The sequence below is a fragment of the Pseudochaenichthys georgianus genome, chromosome 8, assembly GCF_902827115.2.
Source record: "Pseudochaenichthys georgianus chromosome 8, fPseGeo1.2, whole genome shotgun sequence".
Taxonomy (NCBI): Eukaryota; Metazoa; Chordata; class Actinopteri; order Perciformes; family Channichthyidae; genus Pseudochaenichthys; species Pseudochaenichthys georgianus.
The window spans coordinates 33,734,658-33,747,628 of record NC_047510.2 but is presented as its reverse complement, the minus strand read 5'-3'; the positions used below and the strand labels follow the sequence as shown (position 1 = coordinate 33,747,628).

General features: G+C 43.4%; 1 protein-coding gene across 3 annotated transcripts; it reads left to right on the top strand.

Annotated features, from left to right (window-relative positions):
• The first annotated feature begins 323 nt into the window (after nucleotides 1–323).
• Nucleotides 324–10,297, top strand: LOC117450705 (uncharacterized). 3 transcript variants are annotated; one of them, XM_071204224.1, is made up of 7 exons: nucleotides 324–350; nucleotides 2,688–2,974; nucleotides 3,772–5,378; nucleotides 5,460–5,561; nucleotides 8,051–8,107; nucleotides 8,343–8,417; nucleotides 10,215–10,282. In XM_071204224.1, the coding sequence occupies exons 3-7, from the start codon at nucleotides 3,851–3,853 to the stop codon at nucleotides 10,241–10,243; spliced, it is 1,791 nt and encodes a 596-aa protein (XP_071060325.1). In that variant the 5' UTR covers nucleotides 324–350; nucleotides 2,688–2,974; nucleotides 3,772–3,850; the 3' UTR covers nucleotides 10,244–10,282. The 3 variants fall into 3 exon arrangements, with proteins under 3 accessions (XP_071060325.1, XP_071060326.1, XP_071060327.1); XM_071204225.1 differs by having other exon boundaries at nucleotides 8,343–8,372; nucleotides 10,215–10,279; XM_071204226.1 differs by lacking the exon at nucleotides 8,343–8,417 and having other exon boundaries at nucleotides 10,215–10,297.
• The last annotated feature ends 2,674 nt before the right edge of the window (nucleotides 10,298–12,971 follow it).

The following is a 12,971-nucleotide window of genomic DNA, read 5'->3' as shown; positions in this document are numbered from 1 at the left end:
ACATTGATTGATGATTGATTGATAGAGGATTATCATTAACAAAATATGCATAAATAAGTAACAAGAATTCATACTCTTATTTTACATTCAAGTTTTCAACGGTAACTATGTTTGGAGGTACATTTCAGAGAGGTTGTGTAGAACTGTGCATGGCCTGGAAAATGTGTGTAACTGTTTGGCTCCCTCTAGTGTCCCAATGGCTGCATGACATCTGAATCTGAGTGTTTGATTAGGTGCTCCATCAGCTGATGGTGAACACACTTGGCTGATCAGCAGCTACTTAAACTCAGGTGTGTGAGTCTCACGTTTAATCCCTTTGTGTGGCTCAGACATATCAAGTCCTCAACCAGGTAAAGTGACTCAACATTTCCTTTATAACAGACAACATAGCAAATGCTTTGGAAAGATTTGGAAGCAACATTTTTTGGAGTGTTGGCAGGAGCTTTCTGATTCAAAATCTGGGTACTTAGGCTGTCATTCTTTTTGATGAATTCAGTATTTTCTTCTCCCTGACACATTGGGGGGTTTCTATACTGTAAACAGTTCTTTGGTTGTGTTCAGATTTCGCCATGCCCTTTTACTTTAACGTTTCCAACTGTTTGACGATTTATTTTGGGTTTTTTCGTTCAATATTATCTAGTGCAGGGGTTTTCAAAGTGTGGGCAGGTGAGCCTCACCTCAGAGAACATAAGAACAGCCGCGCCCCCCCTCCCAATTATTATTATTGCTATTATTAGTGTTGCTATAATGCAGGGGTATTATTATCCAGTGGAATGCCCTTACCTACTGGCCTAGTTAAATCAAAGTGGTTACTTTTTTTTGGCTGGGCAGTGTAGTTTTACACACCTTCTTATTTGACTTTCTCAGGACTTCAAACAGTTTTTTGGGGGAAGGCCCCCACAAAGAAAAAAATATATTTACACACGTAAGGTCATCATCTTAACAGTTTTTTATGCTCATCGAGTCATCCGTGAGCATAGCATCAAGTTGGCATGCCTACAGCTGAATGTGGCGATTACCATCTTGTTCAGCAAAACGGCTCACAAACGTATTAAGATCTAAAGGCCCTGACACACCAAGCAGTCACCAGAGGACTAGCCGATGCTGAAGTCGGGTGTTGCCTGGCCGTGTTCTCCTGCGTTTTGGCCATGTGTCGCACGGGAACACACCGCACCGACTTCAGTGCGTGAGTGGCAATAACTCTCCTTACCAGCAGGCGGCGGTAGTGTGTATTCGTCATTCAAAAGAGGCAACAACCGGAAGACAGAGAAGAAGAAGAGTATCTTTTCTCCGTAATATCATACAGAGCTGGTCTCTCCTGGATCAAGGTGATGAGCAGGTCTTCGTTTGCATCATTCCAGATCGCCATGATGAGATGAAAATGAATAGCAGTCTGTGTGTGCCTTCTTAAATCGTTTGTTTACGTCCCTCACTTCCGCTTCGCTTCTCATGCACTGATTTTGCTAGCTGAATAGCCAATCAGAGTGATTATTTGGTCCGACTGCCAGACCCGATGCATGGCCGATTCAACATGTTGAATCGGCCATGCATCGGGTCTGGCAGTCCAAATAAGGCGTGTCACGGTCGACGGTGCGGGACACACCAACCTGACTACGGCGCCGCGAATGCCCGACAGCCTCTGATGGCCTCTGACTCCCAAAATCGGGTTGGTGTGTCAGGGCCTTAAAGCTTTAGTGTGTTTTGATTCAATGCCGAGTACAGCCAAACTTGAAAGTCTCTTCTGTCATTGTAAAGCGCAAATACCTCATTCCTCCCGTCTACTTTGGGTCCAAATGCGCCGTCCCGTTCAAATGAAAACGCCGCCAATCATATTTCCTCGCTCGCACCAGGGCCGGGGGAGGGGTTACAAGGCTCGCGTCTTGTGCTGCATTTACTTGCACTCGGACATTAGGGATTTTCTCTCATAAATGTCCGATGAGCCACAACTTTTATTTCCAAACAAAGCTGACATTTTCTGCCTGACACCGTCTCCTCTTTCACTTTTGGTAACTAAACTAAAAATCGATCCATGTTGCCGCTCGCATAAAGTTAGCTGAAGTTAACTAGCTAGATTTCACTGTTTCTCGTTATTATTTTTTACGCTGCGCCTCCCTTGAAGCTCTCTGGTGCCCCCCCGGGGGAGGCGCGCCTCTCACTTTGAAAACCGCTGATCTAGTGTGTTCCATTTGTATTCATTGGCTTTATTTACTTTTGTTCCACATTTGAGATCAGAGCTTCAAGCTTTTCAAATATGTTTTGGTGTTGCAAGTCACTTTTGGTACAGAGTGTGAGGAGAGGTCTAAAGGGTTCAGAACCACAAATCAACACGACTTATTTCACCCTAACATGCTTGGTGTATGAACATTAAAAGTCTGGTGGCAAACAATTGTGTATATTGAATATAATATTTAAGAATCTAAATGTCTAATATTCATGTGTATATGCAGGTCTCTAGCCACTGCAACAAAGACAGACCAAAGTGAGAAACATAACTGAAATGCCCTCATCAGCAATGCTTGAGAGGTAGCTAGGTGTGAATGTCTTGTATGCAAATACTCTAGTACATTTTATACCAAAAAAAAAAAATACTCCCAAAAAGTGTCATCCTGTTTGTGTAATGTTTGCTCAGACAGTTCTTTAGAATTATTGCTGTGGATCCACACCTGACAGATCCTCCTCCTCTGCAGGTCCAATATGGCAGGGAAAGCTGTGAACAAACCTCCGTCAGCTCACCCAAGCAGAGTGCATGGAAACACTCGGGCTAACGGTGATGTACCGTCCTCTGATCAGCATCATCCAGGACTATACACCCCCTGCCAAGACCCCGGAGCTCCACCCCACCACCCACACCCCCAACACCACCTCCCTGGCCGGCCTGTCTTCTACGTCCATGCTCCACCCCCACCCCCTTTCCACCCCTCCCAGTGGCCCATGCCCTTCTCCTATAACCCCTTTGCGGGCTTCCCAGGAATGGGTGAGTCTTGAGTTTTTACATTTTGCTGGAAACATTTAAAGATTCTGTTTTTTTGTTCTATATTTTAGGTGAAAACCAAAGGCTGGGTTCAGTTAGTTTGATGCAAGTGATGGACAAAATAACATGAACACTACAACATTTATTATCCAACACCAGAGATAGAAGAAGTACTCAGATATTTGTACTAGTACAAGTACCAGAGTGTAGGAATACTCTGTTACTGTAAAAGTATCAGCATCAAAATGTTCCTCAAGTAGAAAAGTATTATCATCAAAATATAGTTAAAGTAGCGACAGTAAAAGTAGTCGTTGTGCAGATTGGTCCATTCCAGAATAATATGATATGTTTTATAATGATTGATCATGAAAGTGTTCTCAAAGCTGGTGAAGGTGCAGCTAGTCTGAATGGCTTTGTAGACTGCAGGGTAGCTGGTGGATTTACTCCAGGTGGAACTAAAGTCTGATTTAACACTTGATTATATTTCACATCATGCATCCACATCTGTAAAGTAACTAAAGGTATTGAGTAACTGTTTACATAAAAGTAGAGTAAAAATACAAAGTAGCAGAAATGTAAATACTCAATTAAAGTACTAGTATCTCAAAATTGTGCTTGATGAAATGTTCTTGGTTACTGTACATCACCGTCAAACACAATGGTCTTATACTGTATGTATGAAACTTTGCTTTAACTTTTCTATGACAGAAATGTAAACTCGGATATTGAAATTCGAAGGTGCTGCTCACTGGACTTGAACGTCCATCTCCGATTCACCGTTTCTTGTTTCTACTTTTCAGGCTATGGTATGGGGATGCCCCCGTTCCCTCCTCCCAATCCCTATATGGAGGTTCCAGCATACATCATGCCCGCCCTGACATGCAACCGGTTGACTACAGACGTTTCATCCACCCCCAGGCCCAGGCTCCTAGCGTAGCGTATCAGAACCCATACCTGCCCTGTAGAGTCCACCCACATCATACCAACCCAGTTAGAGAAACCGTGAACTCTGCGGTCCAAACAGAACCCCAACAGAGAGGAAGAGGTTTCAGTGAGGAAAGCCCACTCATCAGCGCAGATTCGGGTAGTGGAACCGCAATAAACTCTCCTTCATCCTCGAGCTCAAGCTCCCAAAAACAAAACTCTGCTGAAGTTGAGAATGACGCGTTACACAGCAGTAATGAAAAAGACCTCCCGGTTAAGGAGACCAGTAACAAACATGGCTTTAAGGTCCTCCAACCTTCAGGAACGACAGCCATCCAGTCATGTATCCGAGAAACCCTGGACACTCAGAAGAGCCGAAAAGAGAGTGTGGGTAAGGAGAATGTTCCCCCATGCAGGAGCGCTCACTGTAACATGTGGTCTGTTGGCTCTCAAGATGGTATGGTTCCTGTGTGTAGCTCCTCCCAACAAGAGGAGGATGTTGTCAAAGAGAGGCGGATCTCCGTTCCTGACATCCTCATGAGTTGGGGAGGTGGCACGCCTCAGGAAACGATGCTGAAGATGGCAGATGAGCTGTTTCAGAATGACCTCCAAACTGAAGTAGAGCAGGATAAGTCTGTTCACCAGAGTGGAGTCGAGACCAGAATCAGTCCAGAGGCGGCTTGTCCTAAAGATGATGCTGAGGGTAACTTAATCTCTGAGCGCGGTAAAGTCCTTTTCAAGATCCAAGAGTCCAGCAACAATGAAGAGTGTTTGGGACGTGTTGGCTCCGTAAGGCATCGTCTTCCATTCGCAGATGAACTCCTACAATCATCATCCCATAAGCTCCCTGACAATGAGCAAGACTATAGCATCGAGACAAATCCGTTTGAAGACATGGCACCAATCATCCCCTCTATAAATAATAGCTCATACCTGAAGAGAACCTGGAACGAGTCCATTTGGTCCGTGGAGTCTCTGGCCCCCTTCATCCCCACCAAGGAGTGGTTACAGCGTGACGACCTGTTGGCAGCCGATGTGATCGTGGAGCAAGCCGAGAACGACAACCCCATTGTCAAATCTTCCCCCACTAAAGAGGACAAAAATAGGTCTTCTGAACCTGAGGCTAATCAAAGCCCAAACCAGGACATTTTAAATGAGCCGCAGCAGAAGAAAAGGACCAGCCCTCCTCAGCAGGAAGAGAGTCTGAACTTGAACTCTATTGAGAAGACGTGCGCAAGAAAGTTGAATCTAACAAATGGAGCGGGCATCCAGGTGGAAGATGGAGCACTTGGGAAGGAAGAAGTTAGTCTGCTTGGAAAAGAGCAGCTGGGCGTCCCGATGGCTGATCAGAAGACGGCAGAAGTGTCTCCATCGAAGGTGGACTTTGGAGTCCAGTGTAATGAGTTCCAGGAGCAAAAGTGTGCCTGTGAGGAGAGAAGGTGCAGCATGGGACCAAACAGGAATCAGCCTTTTACATATTCTGGTGATCTTCTTTTTGATTTGACCATAATTAAATGATCCTGAAAATGACCATGGTGCTGTAACTAGCTTGCTTGTCTTGTAGAAAATAAGAATGGGAACTATAGACAAGGAGAAGGACCAATCATGAGGGGACAACCCCAGAAGAACCAGAGGAAACAAGGCTACAGGAAGCCCAGGGGTCAAGGTAAGGTGTCTAAAAATTGATTTAGCCAATACAGCATCTTCAGGTTGGAAAACACTGAACAGGGCTCAAATGACTCGTCTAAAATGTTTACACTTTCTGTGTGATTCTGGATCCTGCCCATTTTAGGAAATGTCAGTCATTATTTTTTAACCATAGAATGTTCTGTTGATTGAACAGCATCGGAAAAGAAACGCATGAAAGAGTTTAATCATCCATCCCAACGTAATGCAGGGCTTTGGACGCGTTCTTGAACCTCTTAAACCCCACGGACCAGCCGAAGGGGCCGAAACCGCAACAGTGTCCGAGGGCTTCTTAAGATTGAATAAACTATGAATGTTTCATATCCATGTAACGGGGAGAAACACAGCTAACTGATCTTTTTTTTTACGAAAACCACACTGCTAACGTTGAGCCTCTGAATTAGCCACGAGCGAAAAATGCTAACGGCGTGTGCACAGGAAACACGGTATAACACCCTTATTACTTATCGTAACTGCACATTCAACCCATCTATTAGCATCGTGAGAAGACACATAATCGATCGGTATCTAGATCCTCACTCCATGATAAGAACTTGCGACATAATAATCAAACTGACATCATAACACGTGGCGCTAGGTAGCAAAAACGGCAATTATCAATTATCTCAATGGGATTTTATCTGTATAAATAAAGGTTTGGAATGAAATGAAATGATGTCTCACCTTCGTTGTTGTCTGATTAAAAGTGGTCTTCAATGGCATTAATACAATAACAACGCTGCTGAAGGTTAATCCAATGTGTCTTTCACTTTGAAATGATTTCTGATAATCCATAAGCAATACACCTACTTTTCTGATTTCAGAGCGTGATATGGGTTTCGGTTTATGGCAAACTGCATGCGCGAAGCCCCCCCTTTTTTTTGGTAACGTTGGTGTGTATGTGGAAATTCCCCTTCGATTCTACTGGCCCCAATGGTTTAAAAGAGATGTCAATCACCAAAATCGACCAATGGGTTCCAGAGAAACAGCAAAAACGCCCATTTCCACCCAAATCACCCAAGAGGTGGAGTTGTTTTGCTAAACCTCTCTATAAAGGTCAAATGTCACTTGTTGTGCATCAATCTTGATACAGGATACTTATTATATGTAGTACTTTGGATTCCTACAGCTTTTAGTTTACTAACCCATCATCCAAGGGTAGTTTTCACTTATAAGTAGGGATGTCCCGATCACCTTTTTTTGCTTCCGATCATATGATTTTGACAATCTGCCGATACCGACTTTTCCCGATCCGATCTTTATGCAATGCATTAAGAGAAAAAAAAGGTAACAGATAACGGCTGGTCAATCAACGCGATGAATTCAGCTATCTTGGCTGTTTTTTGGCCTTTTCACTGTTCTGGGGCAGTTTCTCTTATCTTTTAAAAGTCTCTGAAAGTGTCGGTTGTTTCAGTGCCGTTACCTGAGTGGCCGCTGTGTACTCGTCGTGTTGTTGTTGGGTGTTTGTTTCTCAGGTAGCGTATTAGATTGGTCGTGTTGAACGTAGCTCTGTTCTTTCCACCACACGGAACCTCTGCCTTGTAAACATTGCATCTGGCTGTTACACTGCCTTCGCTTTCAATTTTATAATACTTCCAAACTCCTGACATTTTCTCTGTCCCGACTCCCGAGTTACCAGCTGAACGTAGCCTCTCGTTAGCTTACTGCTACTATTATTAGACACTGCGCCCACTATGTTGCCAGATTTGAGAGAAATAAGCAACCAGGTCTATGAAAACATGCCCAAAGAAAGCAACACATACATGATGTTGTGTAATTTTAAACCAAAACTAAGTCCTCAGGATGACTTTAAGACGTGAACATGGTCATTTTTGTTTTGTAACATTAAATAAAAAAATTAAAAAAAATTATATAAAAAAAAAAAAATTAAAAAAAAGAAATTCCCGATCCCCGATTTTTTTTATTCCGATCTTTTGAAAATCACGTGATCGGCTCTGATCCCCGATCACGTGATCGGATCGGGACATCTCTACTTATAAGTACAACATAATTTTTGGACGGACACTATAATTTACAGTTTTTTCTGAATTGTCTTTAAAATAAAAAACATCTATATTGATTGTGACTTTTCTACATCCAACTCATTTTCCCCTTTTTTAGAAGTGTAGTTATGGTCATTTGTTCTGGAAATGTCATTTTCGAGCTTGAGACCTGCAAAACCGGCTTGGGGTCTAATTTTTGATTGATAAAAGTCAAAGAGTTTTTCTGAAACTAACCCAGAAAATCTGCAAACAGAATTTTCAGATTTAACTTTTCAATTCAGGACTGTTGGCTTGACAACATTAATTGACCAAGTATTACATTATTTTGTTTACCAAACAAATCAACATGTTAATGGTAGTCCCAACAACTGTTCAGATTTGAGCAGAACATGGTGTGATCATGTCGGACACTAAGCTGATTGGACACATTTTCAGGCCCTTTTTTAAAATGTCTCTATTTTTACAGGCGGCAGCCAGCATGAAGCCTACAGTGGATACTATGGCAAACCTGGGAAACGCCAAGGTGAAAAAGTCTTTCATTTCAATGAAATGTCTTAATTTAGACTGGTAGAACAATTGCAGGGTTACTTTAAAAAATGTATTCCGTTACAATTACTAGGTACGATAAACGATTTTAAATGGAGGTGTCACAATATAGAAGTTATTTAAGATTATTAGTTTTGGATTACTTCAATATGCTGCTCACTGGACTTGAACGTCCATCTCCGGTTCACCATTTTTTTCCTTCTACTTCTCAGGCTATGGTATGGTGCAGCGGCGCTTGTATGGTGATGTACAGAGCCCTAGGGGACATGGAGAAGGGAAAAAAATTGGTTGGGGAATTTTATTTTTTATTTAGCTCAATGTAAATCCTTGTAGGAGTCGGGAGGGCTGATAATTAATGCCGACAAATTACTCAGACCTACTAATTAACCTAACAGAAGTTATTGAGTCCATGTAAGTTTATTGCTTGGCTCAGATCCACCAACGTCAGCAAGATCTCACATCTATTAACTCCTGAAGAACCAGGTTCAACTAACTGCTGTTTCAATTCAGACGACCCTCTAAATCTGTTTAAGGGATCCCGAAGGATTTTGATATCAGTAAATGACGTGTGGCCCTACCTAAGTGTGAGTGTGGCAGGGTGAAATCTTACCTTTTGAAGCAGGAGAGGAGAGCGCAGATGTCTTTAAGTTGTCCCAATCCAAAAGGTGGGATCAGTTTATTTGAAGAAAAATTGTCCAAACTTATACAGGGCGTTTACCTTCTCTCGTTACAACATTATAATCATACTAAACAAATCATGCTGGGGTCATTTTCTAATCTAAAACCTTAATTCATAGTTTAGACATTAAAGTCTTTCGACAAAATCCAAAAGTAATTTCCTCACAGATCGACGCGGTTAACATCCACACCCTATGGCCTGACACATTTAAGAGGTTGCTCCTCAGAATGGTCAGATCGGCAACACAGAAACCACAACAATGGAGCGGTTCATCGATTTTTACTTTGAGCTTGGCCTAAAATATAAAGATATAACATCAGTTCTTGGCAATAGGCACGGGTTTCACATAAGTGAAAGATACCTCAAGAGAACACTCGGAGCGAGGGGACATGCACGTCGCAAATCATACTCTGAGCGGAGTTATTGACAGATTCGAATTTTGCGGATCAATAACGTTGTAAAAATACAAACATGACTTTACAATCATAGCAAGTTAGACAACGAGCTACAGAGTCGTTTTTATCAGAACAGTTCGATATGCGCCGTCATCCGAGCTAAACTTCAACAATTGGTCACAATCTGCAGCTGGAGGAGTGCTTAGGACTTAGTGACTAAGGTCTAAGACTACAGACGTTTCCGTTTCCCCCAGGCCCAGGCTCCTAGCGTATCAGAACCCATACCAGACCTGTAGAGTCCGTCCACATCATACCGACCCAGTTAGAGAAACCGTGAAGTCGGAGGTCCAAACGGAACCCCAACAGAGAGGAAGTGATTTCAGTGAGGAAAGCCCACTCATCAGCGCAGATTCGGGTTTAGTTTAATACATTGTTTAATATAAAAAGGTTTCTTAAATGATTGGCAAAGACTAGAGGATAAAACAAGTTTACAAGAGCTGTTTTACTACAATATACGCTTTAAAAGCAAAGTGTTTTTGTTGAATTAATCAGGTGTGAACCTGCTACATAAAAAAAAAACTAGCCGGAATAAAAATAAATACATTTTACCCGTAATCGATTATCTCTTTTAAAACTTTAAATTGAGGATTACACTTGCCTTTGTCTCCTGCTAAATTGCTAATATATTAAAACTCTACCATTTGAATCAATTTTGCAGTCTGCATTATGGCCACGTCCTAATTCTTTCCACCAGAGGGCGCTAATAAAGCTTTCGTTGGCAGTCTAGGGCAACTTAACCCCTCCACCTGTACCATTTGTTGAATGAAAAAATAAATTAGGTGTTGCTGTATGTATTCTTTCAATTGAGAAAAAAATAAATCTTATCACTTGGCATTATGACTTATGTGGAAAATATGAATCTATTTCCTGACCTTGGACCAACTGACTTGCATGATGTATTGCTGACAAATCGGACTTCCTTTGGCCTAATAATGTGTTTCTTCTTCCAGGTGGAAATGGACATAATCAGCCGTACTGAGCACTGCATCCTCTTCAACAACTCTTGTTTTTAAACTATAACTGTAATATTAAAATGTATTTATAATTAAAAATGTAATGTCATATTTTTCAATAAATGTTTTTTATATTTTAATGTTCACTGTCTCTCCCATTTGTTTTTTCCAAACTCAGTTTAAGGTATCTAAACTTTTGGGATTCCCTGGGAACATGTCGGTTAGGAATCATGCTCACACCTCAGGGCGCTAGCTACACATTCAGAGTGGAATAAAACCAGGCAGGTTTGGACAAATGAGATCCCTGGGGGCCCATACTGTATGGAGTGTGGCTGCCGCTCCAATGGGGCTTTTATAGTTTATACACTTGTGTTTGCCTGTTTTTTATTCCCTGTTTAAGTCGAAGGTTATCTTTATTCATGTGGCCTATAGTGCTTAGTGTACTCTGGTCAATTGTAGTTACTCTACCCAGAATGCATATGTTAATAAAGGAGGGCTGGCCCTTTTTCCCCCACACTTCAAGCACTACCTGGGTAGTTTCTAGAATAGTCAACGCCCTCGCTTGTAAGGCATAAACTACCGCTCATTAAGTTCTGCAATGTTCTGTCCTCTCAGGTCAGGACTACCGACCTCCAGCATGTGTCCCTGAAATGGGGACTCAGGTTATTTCACACATCCAGGAGAGACGACGGCTAAATCCCCTCTCTTTGCCGGCTCACAGAGCCCCAAAGGACGGACTACAGACCTCCAGCATGTGTCCCTGACATGGACACCTCCATAACCTTGCACACCGTGAGGCCCCGGGCCCCCGGACTAAAGCACTCCCCCACGGACTAAACCCAGATGATCACACCCTACAGAACCTCATACCCCTGGTAACCCTAAAAGGGGGGTGGATTTTGCGGTGCTTTACCGTCCGCCCATCGGCATCCATATTCGGCCTTATTCACGGCACCACCACCCCTTCTGTGGAGGATATTCTCATGCTCCTGGTAACCCTTTGAATAGTTTGATACTACCAGGGCTCATCACTGCACTTTACAAGCCAGAAATAATGTTTAAATGGTCGGGAAAAGTGTTTTTCAATGTCTGGAAGAGAGTTTTAGCCTGTCATTTTGCACGATATCATTTAACATTGAACCTCTCCTGAAAAAGCACAGAATATGTGCATTTTCAGGAGAGTCAATGTTAAATTATATCGTGAATAATGACAGGCTAAAACCCAGGAATTAGTGTTTGAAAGGCGGGGAAAAGTTGATTAAAAATAGTCTGATACCTCCAGGGCGCATCGCCGCATTTTACAAGGCAGGGAAGGTGTCTGAATCTTGGGTAAACATTGTTTAAATAGTCTGATACCTGGCACTGTATCTGCACCTGGGAACCTTCAAGGTTATATTAATGTTTTATTATTTATTTAATTATCACATGACTTTTACAAAAACAGTATACACAATATACATAATAACAACATGATTAGCGGGGGCCCAGGGACCATATTAGCCGTCTAACTTGTACGGTGCACCGGGGAAAACAGGTTGAGTCCACGGCCCCTGCCCCCTCCTCAGGAGTATCAACCGGCCCTGAAGAAGAGGTATCTCAGCCCCTGAGCCCTCTTTGGCGGTATCTGACGGCGGTAGACCTCCTTCTGATGATGCTGCCGCCCTGAACATGGAGCGGATCTTCAATCCCTCCTTTATGCCAGGCGTATTCACGTAGAACCGGTCTGCAGTGCTTACGTCATGACACATAAACCTGGTGAGAATCGACCTGCTTTCTGGATCTTGGTGATGCTTGATATTGTCAGCCAGGGCAGTGCGCAGGATTGTGAAGGTGACGGCTGTTTCTAGCCCAGCATCAGCCCAAGCTCTTTTCAAGTGAGCGTTCAGGTTCTTGAAGGCGTACGTCCCTGTTGTAAAAACGAAGAATTCATTCTGAGGACCCGACAAGCCCTCTTTTATCCCCATCCACCGCATGACCCAGCTAAACTCCTTTACTGTAAGCACCAGCTGTGCTTCGCCAAATGTCTTGGCAGTCTTGTGATCCTGCACGTGGATAATGTGGCCCTCAGCAGTGCCCCTTCTGTCCGCCTCAAAGACCTCATTGTTGGTCATGTTTGCGTACACACCCGGACGGTGTCCATACAGGAGGGTCCAATGGAGGGTTAGATAGCCATATAGCAGGTACTGGGTGATTGAGGTCCGATTGCTAGCCATCAGGTCAAGGGATGCGCTTCTCAGCGGCCGCCATGGCGCGAGAAGCTCCGCCTGGCTCGGCAGACGATCCAGCTTGTTCCTCTTCACCTTAAACTGGTGGACAGTGACAGACTTTTTCAAGTTGTTCATGTTGGCTGTCACCTCTCTGATGATGTGGGTCGTATCAGACTGGGTGAGCCTGCACCCCCGGAGCTTTGACTCAGACAAGTACCTCAGGAAATGGTTCACATTCTTCAGGAACAACAGCGATGTTGGGACTGCCCGGCCAACTTTGAAATATACTCGCTCCAGCCACGGACCCTCTTCGTGTCTTTTAGGAACAGCCAGTCTGACAGCCGGTTAACACCATGGGCCATGAATACGAGGAAGTTCTTTATCCGGCTGACCTTGGACAGACAATTTTCTTTTCCATTGATTGCAACAATGGGTCCGATGCATCAATGCAGCATGGTACACGGACCAAGGAAGGACATGGGTTACCACCGTGTTAAATGGTCCCACCTCCGCACCAACGCGGGGCTGGTGATGGCAACATTGGGTC